Below are 24,354 nucleotides of genomic sequence, written 5' to 3' on the forward strand. Positions count from 1 at the left end.
GCACACACTCTCTCCTCTGCCAGACACACCGACAGACGGTGGTGTGTGAGGAGGAGTCGTGCGTATTTACGCTCAGAGTGTGTGTGTGCATGTGTCGGGGAAGAGTTGCAGAGCCCGCGGCGCGCAGACAGGAGAGCCCCGCTTGTCTGAGAGTGGGACCCGGCACCGGGTGATAAGACTTAAGAGGAGGAGGAGGAAGAAGAAGAAGAAAAAGAAGAAGTGTCCGAAAGCTCGCGTTCATTTGGCTCCTGTTTGCCTGTCTCTCCACGCGCTCTCCCGGCTCATGTTAACGCGCAGCTGAGAAGGAAAGCAAACAAGTTGATTAAGAAGAAGGGTCCGATTCAGTCCGAGCGGCTCCAGAGTTTAGACCGTATTTTTAGCATCTCTCCTCTCCCCCTCTCCCCGTCCCTTCTGAGTGCAGAGGGAGGGACGGGAGAACCGGGCGGACGGATCGCGAAGCTGCGCGCCTCCCCGGTGGCTGACCCACTGGATGCGGGATGATGATGATGGATTAACAGCCTTCTTCTCCGGACCCTGTCGCGCTTTTTTTGATCTTTCCTCGCCGCTGTCCAGCTCGGGATTATTTCAACTCTCACCGACACCCACCGCCCTCCCTTCATCTCGAGATGACCGAGGAATATGTTTTGCGGTGCGTCCTGATGCTCTGCTGTGCGCTCCTCTCCGCCAACGCGAGTAACTGGCTGTAAGTTGGACTTCACTCATCTAACCCCCGTGATACCGTTCCTCCCGTTCCCCTCTTCACCTCCACTCATACCATTCACCTGTTCTCTTTCTCATCATCATCTTCACATCGTCCTCCTCCTCCTCCTCCTCTGTCCTTTCCATCCAGCTCAGTGGCCGCTCAGGTTAATTGTTAACCATCCATACACATGCTCTCTCTCTCTCAGTCGCTCTCTTTCTCCCCCAGACTTAATAACTTACCAACACCACTACATCCCCCATTAAAAAAAAAAAAAAAGTCAACAAGTGAAAAAGCACATGTTCTTTTTTGGAAAGGCAAAGGTTTTACGCATATTGGCGAAATTTCATGTTCTTCATTGAAAATTGAATTTTGCTCATAAAAAATAACTTTTATGTATAAAACGAATATATTTAATGGCAGCTGGAAACATGTCAATGACGCCCCTGATGAAAAACGTTTATGAAGTTTTTTTTTGTTTTTGTTTCAAAGTGACCAGAACTCCTGCGACTGTTTTGTCACCATGACGGCCCTCAGCCCCGTTAGAGCTGCTTCTCTGGGGGATCAAAGTTTGGGAAATGAGGAAGAGCCCTAGTAGAGAGAATTAAAATGTCTTTTAAATGCAAGCATTAAACGAGTTCATATTCTTGTAAATGGCAATAAAAAAGGTGAAAACTAACAAGTCCTTACTTGGCAGAGCTGTGGAGTTCAATCTTCATAACATTTTCTGATGCTTCGGTTTTCATATTTCAATCAACAAAGATCAATGTAGAAAATTAGATAATGTCATAATTAAGGATTGGTTGGTTCAGCTGCATCTGAGCTTAAATAACTATTTTTAAAAAGTATCAAATTATAAAATGTAGACAGACGGAGGTAAACATAACCAATATTTACGTACAGTGTAATATAACTGCTAGTTTACCATTAAATTCTCCCAGTTGACATCAACATAATACACTGTGGGATAAGCCTAACTGTGGAGATTATGAAGAATGTAAAACTTCAACAATAAAGTCAGTAAAAGCTGACGTCAGCCTATGTGGAAATATTGCACTTTTCATTTATGAGTTCAGTTCAGGAGGATGGTAGATCAGTCAGACCACAGGAGTCTAGTTAAAACCCCCATAGAGGATATAACACACAGCTGAACTGCAGAGTGCCACCTCTTCCTGGGGCCGGTCGGTTGGGTCGCATGTGTGTGCCTGCTCTCCCAGCTGCCTGTGGGAGGTGGTTAGGTGGGTTTCTGCATTCCTCCGCAGGCTCCACTCCATTTTCTGCTGCCATTCATTCCTCTCAGCTTCGGCAAATTTACAAGCAAGCGCTCATCATTTAGAGAGGACCTTCCCTTTTCTCTTCTGCGGAATGGAGGCTCGCGTTGATATGAGTTACGACACGGATACAGTTATTATTATCTGACACTGACAGACTTCCCTGCTGTTATAATCATCCTACAGAAAGCTTGAGTGGCAGTGGCAGTGCATGTTTACTTTCTTATTTGCATTTTTATTTCACCTCATTTCCCCAGTGGTAACACCTTTGTAAGTTTCACAGTAGGATCACTACAGGCTGCTATGTCTACATCCAAATAATACTGCTGATGGCTTTACTGATATTGTAGACAGAATCATCAGAATAAGTCAAATTAAAACCATGCCAAACAGCAGTGCCTGCCCTTGCTGAGGGTAATTGTGCTGTTTGGGGCTGAAGGTGTGGTGACAGCAGCACAGAGCAGGCATGTACAGGCAAGCTGCCGAGCTGCCAGTCTGCTCTGCGGGATTACACTGTTAAGGAAAGGCTGTGTGTGGGACTGTGTGGACTGAATCTGAGTCCTCAACACCTCCACAAATCATGTTTCCGTCTCACCCCCTGCAGAGCAGCAGCAGCAGGTACACTCAGGGTCAAAAGGACGGGAAGCAATTAGATCATTACTGCCAACAAGTGATGGCAGCTCAGATATATAGTGTATATACAGAGCAGTGTAGCACAGCAGGTCATATAACCTCCACATTAATACATGAAAATGCGTGCTTGCAGGTCGGAAAGATTTATAGCAGGCTTCGACTTTTGACCTATGTTTGCTTTAGAATTGGAGTCTGTAGTTTATTGCTGTAACTTTAAAGGTCCCATATTGTATCAAGTTAGATTTCCATGTTTTTTTTTCTATATTTATACTGTGAACGCATCAAAGACCCAGTCCTCATAGAAACAAACACATCCTGTATTCAGGAACTAACCCTTAAAATGACACATCAGGATTTGTGTAACTTTGTGATGTCACAACAAGGTTTAGAGCTACCCCCTTCTGATTGGCTCAGTGACCGGTTGTTTCAGAGGGGAGCCTGAAAGGGATATAAAACTACATTCAGATGGGTTTTTGGTGTTTAAAACAAACAACTGCGAAGAAGCAGATTCTGAAGCATAGAATATCCTCACTTTTACTCCTCAGGACTGGACAAGCCAGATGTTATACAGCTGTTTTCACAGGCACACTCTTAAGCAAATTCATCTTTGTGTGGAAATGAGTACCATATCTTGCGCTGGATCCTGGATCTACCCCTTTAACTAGGTCCACACTAAAGTGGAGTGTATTCTTCCCTAGTCCATGTCCCAGCCCTCCACCAGATTTGGTGCAAATTGTTTGGTACAGTTTGTGTAAACCTGCAAACAAACAGGCAGAGGATGAAAAGTAGTATCTGTAGCTCTAGTTCTGCTCATAAACTGTATTGGGGAAATATGACATGCTATTATTATTTATTTGTTTTTAAATCTGCCCTGACTGATTATGATTTAGTTGATGTGATACGGTTAAAGTGTTTCAAACAGCTCTCAGCTGCCTCACACTTCAGTTTAAACGGCAACCTGAACTGAACTGTTTGTTTACCTCACCTGTAGCTCTGTGTCGCTGTCACCTTTAACCCACGAGCCAGGATGTGATCACTTTTCTGCCAAGTCATGTTTGGTGTCCAGCTGCCGAACAGGGATTTCAGTGCTACTTTTCATTAGTTTGTCCGTCATCACCCTCCTCCTCCCCCTCCTCCTCCTACTACTCTTCCTCCCTTACCCTGCACCGACTGGTTCTGCTGCACCTGCACACTGCCCCAGGTCTGCTGTATGTGTGTGTGTGTGTGTGTGTGTGTGTGTGTGTGTGTGTGTGTGTGTGTGTGGGTGAATGTTTTTGTGTGCATAACTTTTTTTCGATGATGGAGTATGTAAGCTGGCATCTCCCTCAACAGTGGCAAACACTTAGTAATTATACCACTGACTGCAAAAGAATGGCAGCACCACACACAGACACATGTTGTGTGTGAGTGTGTTCTACGGAAGTCCGAGCGCAAAAGTGAAAATAAAAAACGTTTGCATTTTTATGTTATCTGAAGGTCACCATTGCTTCTCCTACATGGTTGGACAGGGACAGTGAAGTTGGTATCTGCAACCTCACCACTAGATGCCACTAAATCCTACATTCTGGTCCTTTAAGTTAGTGGTTCAGGGACCCTGAGGGGTCCTTGAGGGGAAGAATGTATTATTATTATGGTCATGAGTAAGTTTCCACCTTGGAACTGAAACACTTCCTGAACTGTAACACTGTATCAGCCACAAGCTAACAAACGCTATTGAGAGTCTCTCTGATTCTTCCCATGTTAATCATATTGATAATTTGCTATTTCAACCTTGCACATGCAGTGGTGGTGGGCAGGGCATAAGGCCAGATTCAGGTTTTTCATTAAGTACAGTTATGGTAGTGTTCATTCTTATAGCACCAGTATTTGATCATTTATGCAATGATTACTCATAAGTTCAAAGTATGGATTTGTCCTGTACCAAAAACCAAAAAAATGTGACATCGGGGCGGTGCGTGGCGCAGTGGGTAGAGCGGCCGCCCCATGTAGAGGCTACAGTCCTCGCCGCAGGCGTCCCCGGTTCGAATCCCGCGTCGGGCAGACCTTTCCTGCGTGTCATTCCCCCTCTCTCTGCCTCCCCACTTCCTGTCTATCTCTACTGTCATCACTATCAAATAAAGGCAAAAAGCCAAAAAATATACTTAAAAAAAAAAAAAAAAAAAATGTGACATGTGTGACCGTAAATACAACTGAGGCTAATGAAAGCAAAGCCTAGTTTATGCTTCTGTGTCGCGTCGACGGCATACCTACGGCGTAGACCCGATGCCGTCGTTGTGTTCTGCGGCGAGGGAACGTGTTGCTTCCGGTCACAGTAAACAATCGTTGCGTCGACGCAACGCGTTGTCAGGATCTTTTGGAGGTGCGCGTCAGGCTATGGCATAGGGTCCGCGTAGGGGTCTGTGTCAACGCCGTAGCTACGCCGTCGCTGCAACGCAGAAGCATAAACCAGGCTTCAGTTATATTTACGGTTCACACTAATTGGTAAAAGTTAGCATGATACGCTAAACTAAGATGTTGGACATGGTAAATGTTGCACCTGCTAAAAAATCAAGTTCTCACACACGTCATATGAGCTTGCTGACAGACACGTTGAGCTCAAGGTTGTATCACTTACTAATAGAGGGTTTCAATTATTATGTTGAATACTGAAAGTGAATCAACTGACTGTGTCTTGTTTCAAAATGTAAAAAAAACAAAAAGAAAAAAAAAGAAACTCAAACACCAACCTGAGAAAATGTAATCACAGAATAATTACTCCCACCAGTGCTGTGGCAAAAGAAAGATCACATCTGGCATGCGTCTAGAGAAAAGACAAAAAAACAAAAGGCATTGCTCAGTTTCAATTATTTGTTTAGCTAAAGTGTCATGAATCTGCTCTGTAGAAAGGATTATAATCTTCATTTGTTTGTTTAGGAAAGCGTGTCTCCTTTAAAACCTAGAAAGAGTTGAGTGTTTGCTTTTTAAACACTTCGGTTTCACTGGGGAACACCGGGTTCAAGCTTAGATGCCATGTGCTACTGTCAATGTGAAGCAAAAGATGCAGCATGAGAAGAAGCAGAATTATGGGAATGAGTATGGCAGGGAGCATCATGTTGTCAGCAAATGTTCTGGTTTAGGCGCAACCCTTGTTTCACTGAAGATTCGGCCCTCAGCATTGTGGTCGTGTCACAATTGAGGTTGAGTCTGGCAACAGAGGGGGAGGCCACACAGAGGTAGGATACAACGTGTTGTTTATGGTACCCAAAGAAAACAAAGCATATAAATAGGGCAGAGGTCAGTATTGTGTGTTAGGTGCAGCAAAGAGACAAAGGTGGTATAGGTTGAGGAGGATGCTGAAACCCAAAGGAGAAATGAGAATAGCTGAGCAAGCCAGTGGAGGGGTTGTCATGGTTATCATCAATATAACCCTTTCGGTTTCTCCCCATTTCTCTCTCTCATGTCCTTCGGCTTTTCCGTCCGTGTGAGTGTGTATGTGTGTGTGATCATATATGTCCCAAACAACCAGGTGCTAAAGAGATGGCAGCTGATGGGTAACCAGAGAAAGCAAAGGCCTTGAGTACACAGTACATGCTGGCGCCTCACACGTCTTTTACACACTCGTTCACACACACACACACAAATGCACAAACACATGAATGTGGTAAAGCTTAGGCATGTTATTTCGGGAACTCTCGTCACCGCAGCAAGTACAATTATTGTGACACACTTTGGACCCACGGGGAATCACTTAGGACGGGCAGGTTATGACCAGGACAGCTCGAGGAAACACCGGGGTCACTGAAAGACGAAGGACAGGACTGAGAAAATTATAGAGACGAGCACAGGAGTTTTTTGGGAGCCATAACACTCGCTCATGCGGGCAATGTTGTAGGGCTGGAGTTCCTTGACTGTGAACAGCTGATTGCATTTCTGAATATACACGTCAGCTTCTGCTGGATGCTTGGGCTAGTGAGCAAGTTAAAGAAGGTCCTGCCTTAAAAGCTTTTGAAAATGTCTCGGGCGTAGAGGTGAGTGGTGGCATGTTGGACTTGGAGGAGTGGAGTAGGATCTGTAGGTGTAGCTGGGCAGAAGAGGCCAGTGCATGGGACTAATAGTGCAGAAAATGTGTTAGCGGCCACTGAGGCCAGCTCTGCAACAGGGTGGTCACAGAAAAGAACCAGAATCAGCACAGACCTGAAGAAGAAACCCAATACGTTGAGTAGGCTTTGGTTGCATTCTCGGTCCTTGTAAGTTAGCTAGCTCTCGAAAACAAACACAGGTAAGGTAGCTGAGAGCTAGCAATCAGCTGACAGCAGCTAAAGGTTGCTGGAAATTTAAATCCAAAAGCTATAGGCTACATTTGATCACTTTAGTGAATTTGTAACAGGTAGTCAGAGATATGATGGTTGGCAATATGTGGTTGAAGATACTGAGGTAAAACAGACGATATTGACTCATAGATTACATTGCTATCATTGGAACTTATTAAAGAAACAAAATACAGAAAAAAGTTTTATGCATTATAAGATAGTATATATAAAAAATAACTCAGAGCTGTTGTAGCTCATCAGTCCAAAGCTCACTGAATCTGTGGCAACATTATCCCAACATTGTCAATGCACATTTCATCACAGGGGGAAACTTTAATATATTAATATTAAATATACAAACTTTGAGCATTACACACATGATTGCATATATAGATTATTCCATATGATGAATTCATATTTAAGGTTGTACTCAGTTCTTCCCTTAGAAAAGTAGAGACTGTGTTCAGTGGTAATGGTGAGATACAAGATGAGTAAAAAACCAGCCTGCAGATTAATTCTGACCTTGTACAGAGAGTTCTTTATACCTAAACTTGTGTATATCGCACAGTTTACACACGTGTGTTAACTGTGTAAACAGTAAGCTGGAGCTGTGTATGGTGCATGTTCAAACCTGCCCACTGTGCATGACTGATTTCAACTTTACAGCAAGCTTATCTTGTTATCTATCAAACCCAATGTGAAAATAAATACAACAATTAGATGCCAGAAAGTCTTAAAGTTGTCAACACATTCAAATATCAAAGTACATACTGGAACTGATCCCAATAAATGACCTTACTCATGCTTATTATTAGTCTTCTTCTACCTGATTAAGTTTGGATTAACGCAACTTTTTAGCCATATGCAGTATAGCTTTAACCCCTTTTACCTGTTGCTAGATATTTGGCTCACACGTGGACTGTGCTGCTGAGTCTCCCCACTCTCTCTGTGTAATAACAGAGCCAGCAAAGAAACTCAGATGAACAGACTGTACCTGAAGTGAGCAATGTTACTGATTTCTGTATCTTAGGTTAGGAATTTGTTGCTGGGAAGTTTGTTTATTTTAAAACTGTCAGTGAGCAGCAGCATTTATGATCCATCAATCAATAATGGTTAATTATTATTTTAGAGTTTGGAAATACAGAGGAGGTTACAATAATATGAAAATCAACTGGAAATTAGTGTCTAATTAAATGCACATCATAGACACCATTGAAAATTGTAACATAATAAAGGACTGACAGGTGAGTTTTGTGTGTTACATCTCAAGTTAGACAAACATACAGTAGCTGATTGTTTGAATGGGATCCAGTCAGTCAGTTTGATGAACAGGTGACGAGCATTGCTAACCCTACTCCACCACTTTATTTCCCTTTTCTCTCATCCTCTCCCACATCTTTTTCCTTCCAAAGGATTGCCATTTCCATCTGTGTCACAGTGACAAAACTAAAATTAGGGTCTACTCACATTAAATGCAAAAGTTCAACCTTAAAATCAAGTTAATGATAAATAGCTGTTACAGCACAACATCACATGGAGTGTTGGTCTGAGGGTAAAAGGCATCGAACTAAGTCCAACAGTGAAATGACCTGTGTTTTTATAGTTAATGACCAGATGACAACACCAACACACAAGCAACAACCTGAGGGATCAGATGAGGAAGCTGCTTTTTTTGGCATCATACAACATCCTTGTAGAAATGGTGACAGGTAGCTCAGGAATCAGCAGCAGCCAAGTCCTGCATTTAGAAACAATCAGCTGTTCACAGCTATTGTTTCCGCAAGCGCTGCAGACCTCCAACATGGCCTCCAGAGAGTGTGTTTCATCACCTGAAACATGACAGAAAGCAGGATGAACAATCAGAGGACAGTGATGTTACAACAGGCTGTTGGCTGTAGTCGGATGAGCCTGTGAATGTAACACTCGCACACACACACACACACACACGTTAACTGGTTCGTAGCCTTTTGGGGCCGCAGCACTAACACTGAGCAGGAGGTTAATTTCATGGCTTTTACAGCCTCTCTCCCTAATGTGTGTGAAAGTGTGTTTTTGAGTGTATGTGTGTGTGAGAGGGTTGTGGTGTTGGCAGAGTGTGTTATTTTTAGGGGGAAATGAGCTCTACTGGAGCCAGCAGCATAAAAATACACCCAGACACACGCGTGGACACACACACACACACACACACACACACACGCTCACACAAATTACTGATGTAGTGTGAGCTGGCGCTGCTCAGGCCAAGTGTTAATTGAACTCATCAGGTAGTTTTCACTCTCTCCTTTAACTCCTTCCCGTCTCATCACATGACGCTCTCTTCTTCCTCCTTTGTTCCTTCACTGTCTGACTTTGAATGATTTACTCTGCTCCTTTTTCCATTTTCTTTCCCCTCACATCCTCCCTCCTTCTTATCTTCCATTCTTTCCACTGGAGGTACTGTCTCCCTCTTACTTTTATTTGTCACTGAATACATAGGAACAAGGCTATTTTCAGTACTATGACTCAAAATTAGATCCACGCACTCGCCCATTATTACCACCACCAACTGCAATGACTCTGTCATCAGTGTTTGGTTTTGTTTGTTTTCATGTTTTGCTTCATGAACATTTGAGGAGTTTTGCCTATCATGATTCATGTTTTGGTTTTCTTGTTTGTTTTATTAAGAAATATATTGATAAAAAATGTACACCCAGTCAGTTGGACTCATCACTCTTATTTTTCTCTCAGCTTTTTTAAACTGTCCATAGTAACACAAGATGAAGGCAATGAGACATGTGAGTAATGGTATCTCCTGCTGAATGACATTAAAACTTGGGCCAATATGCAATATTTTTTATCATGGCAAAAAACTCACATTTTATTCCAATGTATTTGCTTTGCAGTGTTGCCATCCGCAGGCTTTAAGACACTGGTATATGTATATTACGGTATGTGTATTGATATACTAATATTGTTAAAAAAATACAATTGAAACAAAAATTCTTCGGCATCACAGTCTTGGGAGGCCCCAGACAAGTTTATCCCAAATTATTCTGCAACATGAAGTCATGATCAGAGAGGTTCACTGGTCTGGTACTAAATTCAGTTGCAATCAGGATTTTAAACCTGATTCATCCTCATCCTCAAACATGGAGCACAAGATTTATGACATTTAACAGACAGAAATCATAAAGACAAAGACAGAGGACTGAGGGCAAGGGAGATGGGTGTTTGTCGGTCAGATGCTTTATATTACCATGTAGAGACTAAGAGACTATTATTATTTATGAGTCACAGAACATGTAACATACAAACAAACACACAGACACAAAAACATGGTAGTCCTGCAGGTCTTTTATTTATTTTTTTTATTAAGTTTGTTAAGAAGTTTCTAGCGGCCACCCATGGAGAGCACTGTACCCTGATCAGTATCACATGCAACCACAGCCACTGTCAACAGACTCTCATTTCACTGGTTGCACAATAAATGGAAACACACAGGTAAACGCTCATGAGACAAAGTAGCTATAGCCTGCTTTACCATTCACAGTAGACCTGCACAGAGCAGCCATAAGCTAGTGTGCAGGAAAACGTTTTTGTGATGGTTGGCCTCAGTCTAGATGAGGAACTGTATTTTAGGGACAGCAACTAAACAAATTAGTTATTACCTGTTGTTGCTCGTTATAGTTAATTAATGAATGGCGCTTGTAGAACTGTTTGTATCTTAAACTGAAAGGACCTGATGCTACAAAGGGAGATGACACTTTCTGACTGTCACTTGTCTTCCATAAAGATGTAGCGTCAGGGTGGTTTATAACCTCTTACATTGTAAACAACGACAGCAGAAGCTCTTGGGAAGTTCATGGACTTTAAAAGCCTTCACACCCCGGTCATGGAGACTCACCTGGTAGAGCACATGCCATGTCGGCTTCGTCCTTACTCCAGCTGCCAGGGGATCAGATCTGACCTGTTGCTCTTTGCTGTACTGTCATTTCCTCCTTGACGATCCTGTTTTTCCCACTGTCATGTCAAAAAAAAAAGGCAAAAATGCTGACAAGAATAATAATTATAATTAAAAAAAAAAAAACCTTGGCACGTACTTTCAACAATTTAAGGCAGAAACCAATCTCCCTCATGGATTTGTAACTTAGTTAAATCAAGACTTAGAAAAAACTCTGCTGTAAATTGAGGTTCTTCCATATCAACTCCCTGCCCAAGTAACACGGAAAAGCTGTGACACATCAGGAAAACTTGAGGATGTTTGTTGTGATGTTCATTGCTTCATGTTTGAAGAAGAGTAAACATGTGTAACCAAGAGACTGTGTTTAGATACCAGATAAGTGAGAACCGGTCTTAGAATTAATACTAAACTTGTACGGAGTTCTTTATACCCACAAACTTGTGTACAACGTGCATTTTGCACATGTGCATTACTTTGTAAACAATAAGCTGGAGCTGTGTATGGTGCATGTCCAAACCTGCCCACTGTGCATGACTGATTTCCACCTTACACACTTAGCTTATTATCAAGTAAAGTGAACATAAAAATTCCTTGTGACACTATAAGCAAATTCATCCCTGATATGCAAATCACATTCAGTTCACAAGTTCTGTGTCCAACAAAGTGGCAATATAAAGGATCATATAGTTGTTGTCTAATATCTTACTAGTGTGGTATTTTTAATAATTAAAACTAATTCTCAAAAGTATATTCTATCATACATGTATACAGTTCCTACAGACATATTTCAAATTAAATTCTTTACAGGTCACTGTGCAGCTCTTTGTAGATTTCATTTGGTGTTGTGGTTTTTGAGCCAGCACATGTGCTCTGTAGTGGAGTCTCCCCAGTCTAATCTATGTAATAGACAAACTACCTGTCCTTGAAGTGAACAAGCCACTAGCGAAGAGACTCATGGAACAAATAAGCTAGAGCATTCACTAGGCGTTCTGTGGCAATTCTAAAGTATTAAGGGGAATTTACATGTTGTTGTTACAATAATCTGATAATGCTCGAAGACGACTGACCAGCCCTGGTGCTGCCTCACCAGATTTTCAAGTTATCTTCTGGCTAAGACTTGGGGAAGCTTATTGTATTTTTGTGTAACATTCTCAGAGATTGATGTTTGATTAATTGCCACTGAATTTGCAACACACATTCATTTACCTGCCAGGATGGATTGTAAACGTCTTGGTGGCACCTTACTCATCGTGTAGTACTGTAATCAGATCAGTTGCAACTGCAAAATCAATGACTGCTCGGGCTGCTACTGCTGTGGTTGAAATCATCAAGTATATTTGCATATTACCTTGAGAACAAAGAACTGCACCCCTGTGAATGGATGACATTTTCCAGAGATTCAGAGACTTGATTGATGCACGTCTGCCATCTTTGTCCAACCAAACCCAGCAGCACCAATCCACCACAGTGACTTTGGTGCTATGATGACATTTTCTTTGTAGCTTATGTGACAGGTACACAGGTCAGGAATCAGCAGCAGCCAAGTCCTGCATTTAGAAACAATCAGCTGTTCACAGCTATTGTTTCCGCAAGAGCTGCAGACCTCCAACATGGCCTCCAGAGAGTGTGTTTCATCACCTGAAACATGACAGAAAGCAGGATGAACAATCAGAGGACAGTGATGTTACAACAGGCTGTAGTCGGATGAGCCTGTGAATATTACGTACACACACACGCATGTTAACTGGTTCGTAGCCTTTTGGGGCCGCAGCACTAACACTGAGCAGGAGGTTAATTTCATGGCTTTTACAGCCTCTCTCCCTAATGTGTGTGAAAGTGTGTTTTTGAGTGTATGTGTGTGTGAGAGGGTTGTGGTGTTGGCAGAGTGTGTTATTTTTAGGGGGAAATGAGCTCTACTGGAGCCAGCAGCATAAAAATACACCCAGACACACGCGTGGACACACACACACACACACACACACACACACACACACACACGCTCACACAAATTACTGATGTAGTGTGAACTGGCGCTGCTCAGGCCAAGTGTTAATTGAACTCATCAGGTAGTTTTCACTCTCTCCTTTAACTCCTTCCCGTCTCATCACATGACGCTCTCTTCTTCCTCCTTTTATTGTTCCTTCACTGTCTGACTTTGAATGATTTACTCTGCTCCTTTTTCCATTTTCTTTCCCCTCACATCCTCCCTCCTTCTTATCTTCCATTCTTTCCACTGGAGGTACTGTCTCCCTCTTACTTTTATTTGTCACTGAATACATAGGAACAAGGCTATTTTCAGTACTATGACTCAAAATTAGATCCACACACTCGCCCATTATTACCACCACCAACTGCAATGACTCTGTCATCAGTGTTTTAATTTCTTATGGTCACGTTTTGCTTCATGAACATTTGAGGAATTTTGCTCATCATTTTACTGCTTTTGACACAGAACAGCTTCATATGCATAAACACACATTGTTGTTAAGTCATAAGGTAAACAGCCTAGACTGTATTTCAAATCAAAAACTGTCTCTGTCATTCAGTCATCATATATTTTGGAGGAAAAAATCTTAATGTAGTCCTACCGGTTCTGAATAGGCTACTAAAGAAGGGTTAGATCAGGAGAATCAGAGTTCAAAGCGTTTTAAGTCTTTCTCATTCACACTGGATTTGACACAGGTTCATAGGTCTTTCTCTTATTCCTCCAATGATATGATCTGAACTGAAATCTGTGTTTTAATAGCGAGAGATTTGCAACATGTAAAGGACATAATACAGTCACAGCATGAGGTGGAACAAATACAAGGACGTTATGTATTTACACTGCTCAATCCCCTCATTGCTGCTTCTGCTGCTTCCTAGAAAGTCTGCATTGGGTTCAAGAGTTTCACCATATGTTAAAACAGGTACAAATAGCATGCACATCCCAAAAAAGGTAATACTGGGTGCTGGACCAAAGGGTAAATATGAGATGAAGAATAGAGTCCACACACCAGAAGCTGCTCCTTGAAAATATAATAAACCTGACGTTTCGGGCACCTGCCCTTCATCAGACATGAAGTAAAAAAGTGGAGCCCCTAGGGTCACCTGATGCAATCAGGTGTGATCAGCCAAAGTGTGAACAATAATAACCTAATCAGAGGAAATATAAGTCCATGCATGTTCATGTCATTCAAATTCATTATAGCATCAGTACAGTATGTACATTATAAGCATAGGGAAATACATGCAGAGGTACAATGCAAGAGGGTACAATACAATGCAATGATAACAGAATACCAATATACACAATTCATTAGGAAATATTTAAGAGAATCTGTGCAGGTGTAAGACCTGAAATACACATAACTCACACACAAACTTTAAATATCACATGAGGTATGGACAATCATACACCCATGTGGTATTAAACGTAAAAAAATAAATAAATAAAATAAAGTTCTGTAATGGCGTCTCAAATAGCTAAGTATCAACAACACAGCAAGAAGACAAATGAAGAGTAACCTGAGAACATGGCTCGCACAGTAGTAGCAGAAGACAATATGCAACAACAGACCAACTACTGAGGAAACAATGTCAACACAAGTGGCACATTCCTAGACATATAAAAATGAGGCACACAAAGTCAACACATCACAAAAGCCATGTTCTCAGGTTACTCTTTATTTGTCTTCTTGCTGTGGTGTTGATACTTATTGGTATTCTGTTATCTTTGCATTGTATTGTACCCTCTTGCATTATATCTCTGCATGTATTTCCCTATGCTTATACATATACTGATGTGCTAATGAATTTGAATGACATGAACATGCACGGACTTATATTTCCTCTGATTAGGTTATTATTGTTCACACCTTTTGTTTCTCACATCTGATGCATCGGGTGACCCTATAGGGGCTATATGGTGCATCTCCACCTTTTCACTTCATGTCTGCTGAAGGGCAGGTGCCCGAAATGTCACGTTTATTAAATTTTCAAGGAGAAGCTTCTGGTGTGCGGACCATATAATGTTACAAAGGTTTCTGTTCAGATCAGACCTGGAATCATCTTCTACTTGTTGCAAAAAGAAAATTTATCAATACAGGTTTCACTAATTTCCAACTGTCACACTGAACTGACAGAAAAACAAACTTTCTGGTAAGAATAGTCTCTCTTCAACTGCCAGGACAGTGACATCTACAACTAAAGGCAGCATCTGAAGGTAAACTGGGAGAACAGTACCCTCTAGAGGTCACTGCATGTTTTGCATACAGTAGGTGTCCACTGCAGAGGGGTCAGGGAGGGTTAGCTCAGGTCACACTCTTCTTTAGGAGCGCTTTAATGCTGCCTGCCTGCAGACTCTCCCCCGACTGAGGCTTTGTTGTTCGTGTGTTTGAGAAATCGAGCCTTCGCTTTTGTTCAGTTTCACTTTCCTTGTGGCGCTTTGTTGGTCTGAGACTGAAGGAAAATATCGTCAGTGCTTGTTGCAGTCTGATAGCTCCTGGAAGACGTGTGCACAGAGGCTGAGTAGAGAAGACATTTTTGAGACTCTTGCTTGCAGCTCTCCTCCTCACATTTCCCATTCACACTATATTTACCTGTCACTGTGTACCTCCGCTGTGTGCTCAGTGCTGGAAAGGTAAACATAAGGATATTTTCATATAAATACACATTAGAGATGATGGAGGCGGAGAGAGTGTGCTACAGTTTGTGTTATGCGTGTGTGTGTGTGTGTGTGTGTGTGAAGTCTACTGAAGCACATTACTGTCATGTAGTGTATCCAGCCTCTATACCCCCTCTCTCTCTCTCCACTGCTTTTTCTCCTCTCTATGAAGCCAAATGTCACTTCCTCTATAGTTAATAAAAATATGTTCTTCTCGCCAGCATGTTGAATGAAAAGTAGAGACAAACCCAGCGTTGTGAAACACTGATTGGCAGACAAGGAAAAGCATATGAAGAAGAAATAAAAGGCAACAGTGAGCAGGGTAAGGCTGAGGGATGTTAGCACCATGTTAGTCAAAGTTACTGACTCTGATTTCTGTCAATTAAACACACTGAACATTGAGATATCTATTAATTATGCTTGTTTTGTCTGACAATGTAAATCATTCCATATAAAGTCCATTTAAAATCAAACAAAATGTTTAAAAAAGGAGCAGTCTCTACATTTAGGATCCCAAATCTTTAATGACTTGATGATTTGATGATAGGCTTATGGTAAATATGTTTGAGTGATATTTTAAAATCCACACCTCGTATCTTTGTATTTAAGGAAATAACTGCTACAGCTAAAAGACACAAGCATTCAACAAACCAGATAAAATATGTTAATTAAAAAGCTTAACCATACTGATTCACCTCACTGATGTCTGTGTAAAACAAATCTGTGTAAAACAATTTTTAACCATTGAAAAAAAGTCCTGTGATGACAGTATGTGCTAACAAGACAGACCTGAACTCATCTTACGTAAAGGTCCACTGGATCGTTTTTCCATATGACCTTTTTTTTTAAAATATTTTATTCTTATTATTAAAAAAGGTATTGAGCTAATCATTAATCGTTCCATTAAATACTTTTGTCTTACAGCAGTTACAGTTTTTTATATAAAAAATTCAGTAGTTCATATTAATAATTGATGAAAATTGTTCAAACCTTTGCATGGGTTTCACAATTTTTAAGAGATCCTTTATTTCCTGTCTAAACAACAACCTGCGTCACAAGTGTCTCCTCTGTTTAGAATTATCTCTTATTTTCAGTTTCAGCCTCCCATGAGGCAGTAGGGGGCTCCGGGTGGGAGGTATGGAGCATTCCACCTGGACACTAGTGCGTTCGCAGGCCGTGCTGTGTTTGTGTTGCATTACACATCGCAGCCTTCACAAGATCGCTGGCTCCACTGGGCTTAGGCCCCTGGGATTTAAGCACGCAACCACCAGAGGCCAGAGAGAGAAGAGGGAGAGGAATGAAGATGAGATGTGGGATGATGGTGTGTGTGTGTGTGTGTGTGTGTGTGTGTGTGTGTGTGTGTGTGTGTGTGTGTGTGTGTGTGTGTGTGTGTGTGTGTGTGTGTGTGTGTGTGTGTGTGTGTGTGTGGTTGTGTGTGTGTGTGTGTCCTGTCCTTCTATGGATTGACTCCTCTGTCTCCTTGTTGAGGTGTTTTGTTAACCTCGTCTCTGGGAAGTGAAGGGTACACACAGCAGAATGAACAGATAAAGACAGACAGGGCTCACACACACACACACACACACACACACACACACACACACACACACACACACACACACACACACACACACACACATTCACCCAAGGTCCGTGCTGAAGTTTTCCCACACACACTAATATGCAGAAAAACACCTGAATAAAAGCTTATCCAATGTTTATTAAATGTTTCCAGGGTGAACATCAGGCCAGCGGGATGCCATCCAGCTGTTTGTGTTTTGGTGTGTGCGATTGCTGCTCATCAGAGGAGGAGCAGCTTTCGGGTTGTTGTCGTCTATTTTCTGTCTGATGCTCTCCCAGCTGGACGGCGTGGCCCTGAACGCAGCCTCCCTGCCCAGGGCGACGCTGAACAACAAAGAGGGATCAAACGCCGCACATGGCTTTGATGAAAACCTCGCAACTGCAGTGGAGCAAATCAGAGCAGGGCAGAGCTGAGTTGGACTGGATCCACACCAGGAGAGAGAGAGGGAGGTTGGGTAGGTGGGGGGACCTGTTGATTTAGGGGGAGAAATTAGAGTGGGTCTAGCCCTACCCCCCCACTCCCCCACCCCCAAACACTGCAACTTCATAATGCAACACAATACACAAAACACCAACATGCAACTGCCTAACAAAGTATGTGCAGAATTAGTTTAGATTGGTTGTCAGGTTATTATTCTTATATGACTACACTTTCATTAGGGTGAAAGAGTGTGATACTACTGTTTTTGGTACTTTCTCTCTTCATCTGTATTTTGGCTGACCTGTCCTTCTCTTTTCCTCACATGAAACAAAGCGTTTGGAACAGTCTGTAAAACTCTGTAAAACGTTTGTGCTATACATACTGTACACTGATGTGTATGTATAGCACAAAAGGTTTTAATGGAAAATGAGATGCCAATTCATACAGGTAGTAAACATGGAACAGTAATACTATTCATTTGGATGCGTTAGCATTTACTTGTTGAGCTCCTTTTATCTCTGTTGTTGGTCTCCACCATCCGCTGTGGTTACCAGCTGGTCTCCAAGTGTTATTTGTGGATAGGCCTGTCTGCTTCTGTGCTCAGCTTTGGCCTAAGGTAATGCACTGCCTATATAACTGCCACACACAACCCTACAGTATGTCAAATTATCTGAAACATCACTTTAATCACTGCTTTAAACAAAATGTCAGGAGTTTCTGACGTGAAAACGCTGCAGACGAAGGATGGGGCCTCGGTGGTGCTTCCACTTTATGAGAGAGTGAGGTCACCCCAGAGGGTGGATCTGAGCGGATGTGGCTGAGATGTGGTGGAGTGGGAGAGAGCAGGGTTATCACAGCGATGAGTGCTAAATACTGACACTGTCTGGATGGGAAGAGAAGAAGGCGGCTAATGAAAGGGGCAAGAGAGAACGAGATTATCTGGACTGTTGAGAGGAGGAGATGAAAGAGTGAATGGAGAGGAGGAGCTGTTTGACCTCTGATGTACTAATTATACTGACACATTTACATATAGTATTAAACACAGCACTTGTGCTAAAAGTGCAGTACTTTTACCCCTTTTAGCATTAACACACATGGAGAATTTAAGATGCTGAATGTAGCAACCAGCCGAGCTTTGCAAAACGAGTTCAATTATCAGGTTGTTATACAGATCGATTCAGTCCAACGGTGTAAATCACCAGTGGTATGACATTATGTTATGCACTACAGTTTTGTCAATAATCTGACAGCAGAATTCTTTGCAATCTGGATCTGTGCCACGGTTTGATTGAGATGGGCAAACAGGGCTTTACAGAGGTATGTGTGGTCTTGGGAACTCATAACCCAAGACTCATAAAACAAGCTTGAGAAACCTCAAGGAAAAACATGTCTACTTGTACGGAATAATAGCCTGAAAGTTAATTTTGCTGGAATTTGCCTTTATTAAGAGCCATTTTGATATTCACAATCTGCCCATTGTATGGAGGAGTCCGCAAATACTTCATATTTTCATATTATTACATGTTGGGTTATCACGTTTATTACACTTGTCCCCATCCCTTCAGTGCTCTTTTACACAGTTGTGCTGCTGCAGTTTTCATTATATGAACCTATGTGACTTTCATGTACCACTTTACATCTTAATACATTAAGGATGAATTAATATAATTCAGTTTTGGTTTATATTTGATATCCAAATAAGACCATTACCAGACACAGCACTTGTTTTACTGGAACAAACAGGTACAGTCTCTTCACTCTGGTACTGGTCGTGTAAGATTAAGATAATTCACATTGATTTAAAAATGTCACTATGACTTTAAAGGCCTTATGTGACCTCAATCACAATTACATCTAAGCTGTCCTGGCCTGGTATGTGTGGAAGGAGCTTTGCTGGCTGCCCCTATAGGTCGAGCCAGTTAGATCCTCTCCATATTATTTGATATAGCAGCTATGTTATTCGTGTGCTTTTACTCATGTTTTTGTCTGCACTTTAATGTTTGTAAGTGAAGGTGCTATCAAAATAAAGTCACTCTATATCGTCAACATAAAAATCGATCTCAACAAGAATAAGAGGTGATAAGAATTAAGTTTCGGTTTCAAAAGCACAAGTGTTTCATTTTCTTTGACTCAAGTGCTTTCAGATATGATCTGTAGTAATAGAAACTGCACTGGAAGTAAAGAATTATCACCTCACTTTGTTTAAGAAAAACTCTGATTTTATAGACTCAACATGTGTGTGAGGGGAGCAGCACATGAGCATGGCTGCTCCCTCTGAGGGAGACTCGCTTACAAGAAAATGAGCCTATTTCTGCAAGGTGCAGCTGGGCGAGGAGATATGAGACTGAAGTGACGTGAGGTCGATGTGTGAGGGTCACGGCATCCAGACCAATGCCATTTTCTCAGATTATGTGTGTGTGTGTGTGTGTGTGGTTGTGTATGCAGGATATCTCCCTGACCTGTCTGGCCTGGAGGTGGTGTGTGTGATAAACCACTTTCCCTCCTCTCAGTGTCCTCATTACCAGACAATTATCCAAAACATTCCCACGTCATGGGAACTAACCCTCCTCAGACCATCCCTGCTGGTGTTTTCTAGAAACTGTGACAGTAGCAGAGTCAAAGTGATACTGTAGTTGAGTTACTGCATGTTGACATCAGATTTTTTTTTTTTTTTTTACATTAAAAACTTTTCTTTGCATTTTTAGAAACAAAACTGTAGTGCTGCACATTAATGAGACTGTTCTGTTCTGTGTGTGTGTTTTGTCAGGTACCTGGCCAAGTTGTCGTCAGTGGGAAGCATCAGGGATGAGGAGACGTGCGAGAGGTTACGAGGCCTCATCCAGAGACAGGTGCACATCTCCACTCACAACAATAATTTATTACAACAGTGTGTGCATACTGTAGCTCTTTTCACAAACCCCTGCTACACAATGAACACAAACACACCTCGTACAACTTGTGGAGGCTTTTCATAGATGCACCTTTTGACTGTGTTGCTGTCAATTCACAGCACACCCTTTGAAATTGACAGTTACGTTTTTACCACGGTGAATGGAGCAGGTGGTGTGCAGAAAATCAAATTTCCTTTTTTTTTTTTTTGGTTGTGCTGCACTGACTTATGTCATTGTAGGCCACTCCTTGAACTAACAGACATATGATAAAGCTGTTAGAATACTTGCAGGGCCGTTGCTAGGAATTCTGGGCCCCCTGAAAGAATACTAAAGTGGCCCCCTGCCCCCTGACTTTTCCACTTTTTTTATTATCATTTTTTATTTAGCCTACTTTGTTTTGACGCTAATGCAGCATTACTATGAGTATTAGTCAGGGTCTTATGCAGAATAAACCAGTCATACAAAGATTAGACTACTGGGGTTTTCTGTGGGCCCCACTGGTCGCTGGACCCCTACAATTATCATCACCTTTCTCCCCTACACAACGGCCCTGCCTACTTGTGTTCATTAATAAAATGTCCTGCTTCATAATGAGGCATTAAGAATCTCATCTTTGCCTCATTTATTCACCGGAACATTCACAGAGAGGTACAGAGGTTCAGTAGTTTAGTTTGTATGTGTGCTCTGACTGAGGCTGATGCAGCTGTTGTGTGACTCTGTTTCCAGGTTCAGATCTGTAAGCGCAGCGTGGAGGTGATGGATGCTGTGCGTCGTGGAGCCCAGCTCGCCATAGACGAGTGTCAGTTTCAGTTTCGTAACCGCCGATGGAACTGCTCCACTCTGGAGACAATGCCTGTGTTCGGCAAAGTGGTCACCCAGGGTAAGATTATACACCGCAGCAATCCCTGTCACAAACATTTTATCAGTCAACTCAAATATGTCCAAATATCTTAGAAATATTGTGACATTTTTTTGTTTGTTTCCATTTGTGTTGGCTCCCCCTGCATGTTAACGTCTGGGCTCCTTTAGACTTTAATACAAACTGCTTTTTTCAATTCAGTATGAGAAGCTCCTTTCAGCTGCATAATGAAACAATATGACTGTGTTTGTGCATGTGTGTGTACTAGGCACCCGTGAGGCAGCCTTTGTGTATGCCATCTCAGCAGCCAGTGTGGCGTTTGCGGTCACAAGGGCCTGCAGCAGCGGAGAGCTGGAAAAATGTGGCTGTGACCACAATGTACATGGAGTCAGTCCAGAGGGTAGGTCTCTCTTTCTCTCTCTCCCTCTTTCACACAAACACACACATACATACACACACACACACACACATGCAAAGGAAACAACTGACCCAGTACCTTTTAATACAATAAATGATGTGACATTTAAGTGTTTATTTTATTTCGAGAGGGCTAAGCTAGACTCTTACAACATCAGCTCTGGGGCCATACATTTATACAATGAACCACCAACACAGAAATAAAAGTTTGTGTAAATCAGCGTTCAAGTATCATGTTTATGCAACATTTAAAGAACAAAACAGGAAACCACTCTTCTGGTATCTCATCGCAGGATTCCAGTGGTCGGGCTGCAGTGATAACATTGCCTATGGAGTGGCTTTTTCTCAATCCTTTGTAGACGTGAGAGAGAGGAGTAAAGGCCAGTCCTCCAGCCGCGCTCTCATGAACCTGCACAACAACGAGGCTGGCAGAAAGGTGAGTGAGATGAACCCTTCTGCAAAATGCTTCGCACCTTTGAGTGTAAAATGAAGATGATTGTTAAAGCTGAGAACTGTTTTTGAAATTAGCTTAGTTTGTTCAAAATGATCTTGACATAGATTGTTGTGTCCTGTAAGTGTGCAGCAGCAGGAATACTGAGAGTGGAAACTGACAGTGAAAGTAAATAAGTAATTTGAGATGTAGATCGACATACATCTACATAGGCCTACTGATAGAGATATTTGGGTTAAGTGCAAGTTAGGTTACAGATACTTAGGGAAAGTCAAAGTCAAAGTTCAAGACAATGAAGATAAGTCATTTAAGCCCCTAAACCCACCATCGGGCCCAGAATGCATTAGAAGCAATACAGTCAACAGGCCAGTGGGTTAGAATAATCCTGATTAATGTGACACAAGTCTAAAATAATTCAATTAAACTCTGAAGCCATATGAGAGACATCCAGTAAAGTCTCCAGTCTGTTAAAGAAGAGCTTCTCAAACGTTTTCGTGTTAAGGACCCCAAAACAGAAAAAAAATCTGACCTCAGACCACCAATTTTTAGATGTTTTATTACATGAAATGTTCAAAATCCACAGTCAAAATCAGTCAAAATTCTGCCACTGTGTTACTTATGGAAAGAATTACTGTGAAAATCAGTTATTCTCCATTTGCTGCTTCTTGCTGAGGGTTTGTGGGACTGGTATCATTCGAAAAGTTTGCTGTGAGAATGAGCACTCCATGTCTGAAAGATGTTGGCATCCAGAGCAGTTTGTCTTTATGCATATGATGCATCGTCTTACCTCAGTGTCCGTTGTTTGGCCTCTCCACAGGCCATCCTGTCCCACATGCGTGTGGAGTGCAAATGTCACGGCGTGTCCGGCTCCTGCGAGGTAAAAACCTGCTGGAAAGCCATGCCGCCCTTTCGCAAGGTGGGCAACGTCATCAAGGAGAAATTCGACGGCGCCACTGAGGTGGAGCAGCGCAAGGTGGGCACCACCAAAGTCCTGGTGCCTCGTAACTCCCAGTTCAAACCTCATACAGATGAAGACCTGGTCTACCTGGACCCCAGTCCAGATTTCTGTGACTTTGATCCACGCACGCCGGGCATGCTGGGCACCGTGGGCCGCCAGTGCAACAGAACCTCAAAGGCCATTGACGGCTGCGAGCTGATGTGCTGCGGTCGCGGCTTCCAGACGCAGGAGGTGGAGGTGGTGGACAGGTGCAGCTGTAAGTTCCACTGGTGCTGTTACGTCAAATGCAAACAGTGCCGAAAAATGGTGGAGATGCACACTTGCCGGTGATGGACGTGGGGGCACAGAAGGCGCTGCTGATGAACACAACAAACGCCCCACACTCTTTCTAAGTCACCAAGGCTCGAGGGAAACCACCCCACCCTCCTACTACTGGTCAACGGAAACAGACTGAGTGGCTGAGAGGTCATCCTATTCATTTTATGCCACCGTAATGGATATCAGTAGTTATTGCATGGGATTTCCTACAAGGCTACAGAGGCAGTTTGTTTCTTCTGAAGTAGAGAGCATCTTTCACTTTCTGTCTCCCTCCCCTCACTCTCATGTTTGGTTTGTCATTGATGCTTCTTATTTTTGTAATGTTTAACTTATTTTGTTGAGACTGAGGAGACTGACATAGGGTGGGGGTGGACTCAGAAGGAGGGGACAGACGAGTGGAGACTGGGGACAAACTGGACCCACGGGTGGCCAGATGGGTGGGTGGGGATTAAAAGGGTTAGGGTGGGGTCAAGAGGAGTGTCGTTTGCCCTCTGTCCTTGCTGCTGCTGCTTTCGGTGACTCAGTCTGAGTGCTGGATGTCATAAAGGGAGACGCCAAAATCTGTCGGAGGACGGACTCGGAACAACAGAGAGGAATGAGTCACAGACGGGCTCTCTGTGATTCTCTTCCTGAGTGTACATGGCTGTGCTGCGCTGAGGTTTCACTTGCTGTTGACTCATTTATTTTGCCCCCCTGCAATGCCCTGATGCTGCTCCACTCACACACACACTCACTCACTCTCTGTGCGTCAGAGGGAGGATGATGATGATGAACAGGTGAAAGCCACTGTCCGCTCCTTTCTGTCTTTTTTTTGTCAGCCAGTTGCCCCGGCAGGTGGAAGGGCCGAAAGGACTCGTTGCTCATTAAAATGACTCCAAAACAACAACCTGTATTCATCCATACCTGCATAAAAAACAGAAACCTGGTACTGAAATTCCAAAATCAGATAAGAAAAAAAGAAAAGAAAAGAAAAAAAAAAGATT

At 42.5% G+C, this 24,354-nt stretch overlaps 1 protein-coding gene across 1 annotated transcript; it reads left to right on the top strand.

Moving 5' to 3' along the window:
* Nucleotides 1-626: 626 nt before the first annotated feature.
* Nucleotides 627-23,383, top strand: wnt4 (wingless-type MMTV integration site family, member 4; the record flags this gene model as incomplete). The annotated part of the gene is made up of 6 exons (XM_083971511.1): nucleotides 627-703; nucleotides 20,245-20,326; nucleotides 21,095-21,248; nucleotides 21,496-21,627; nucleotides 21,938-22,080; nucleotides 22,913-23,383. The coding sequence occupies 6 exons, from the start codon at nucleotides 627-629 to the stop codon at nucleotides 23,381-23,383; spliced, it is 1,059 nt and encodes a 352-aa protein (XP_083827637.1).
* Between the last annotated feature and the right edge of the window lie 971 nt (nucleotides 23,384-24,354).

The sequence above is a fragment of the Trachurus trachurus genome, assembly GCF_905171665.1.
Source record: "Trachurus trachurus genome assembly, chromosome: 5".
Taxonomy (NCBI): domain Eukaryota; kingdom Metazoa; phylum Chordata; class Actinopteri; order Carangiformes; family Carangidae; genus Trachurus; species Trachurus trachurus.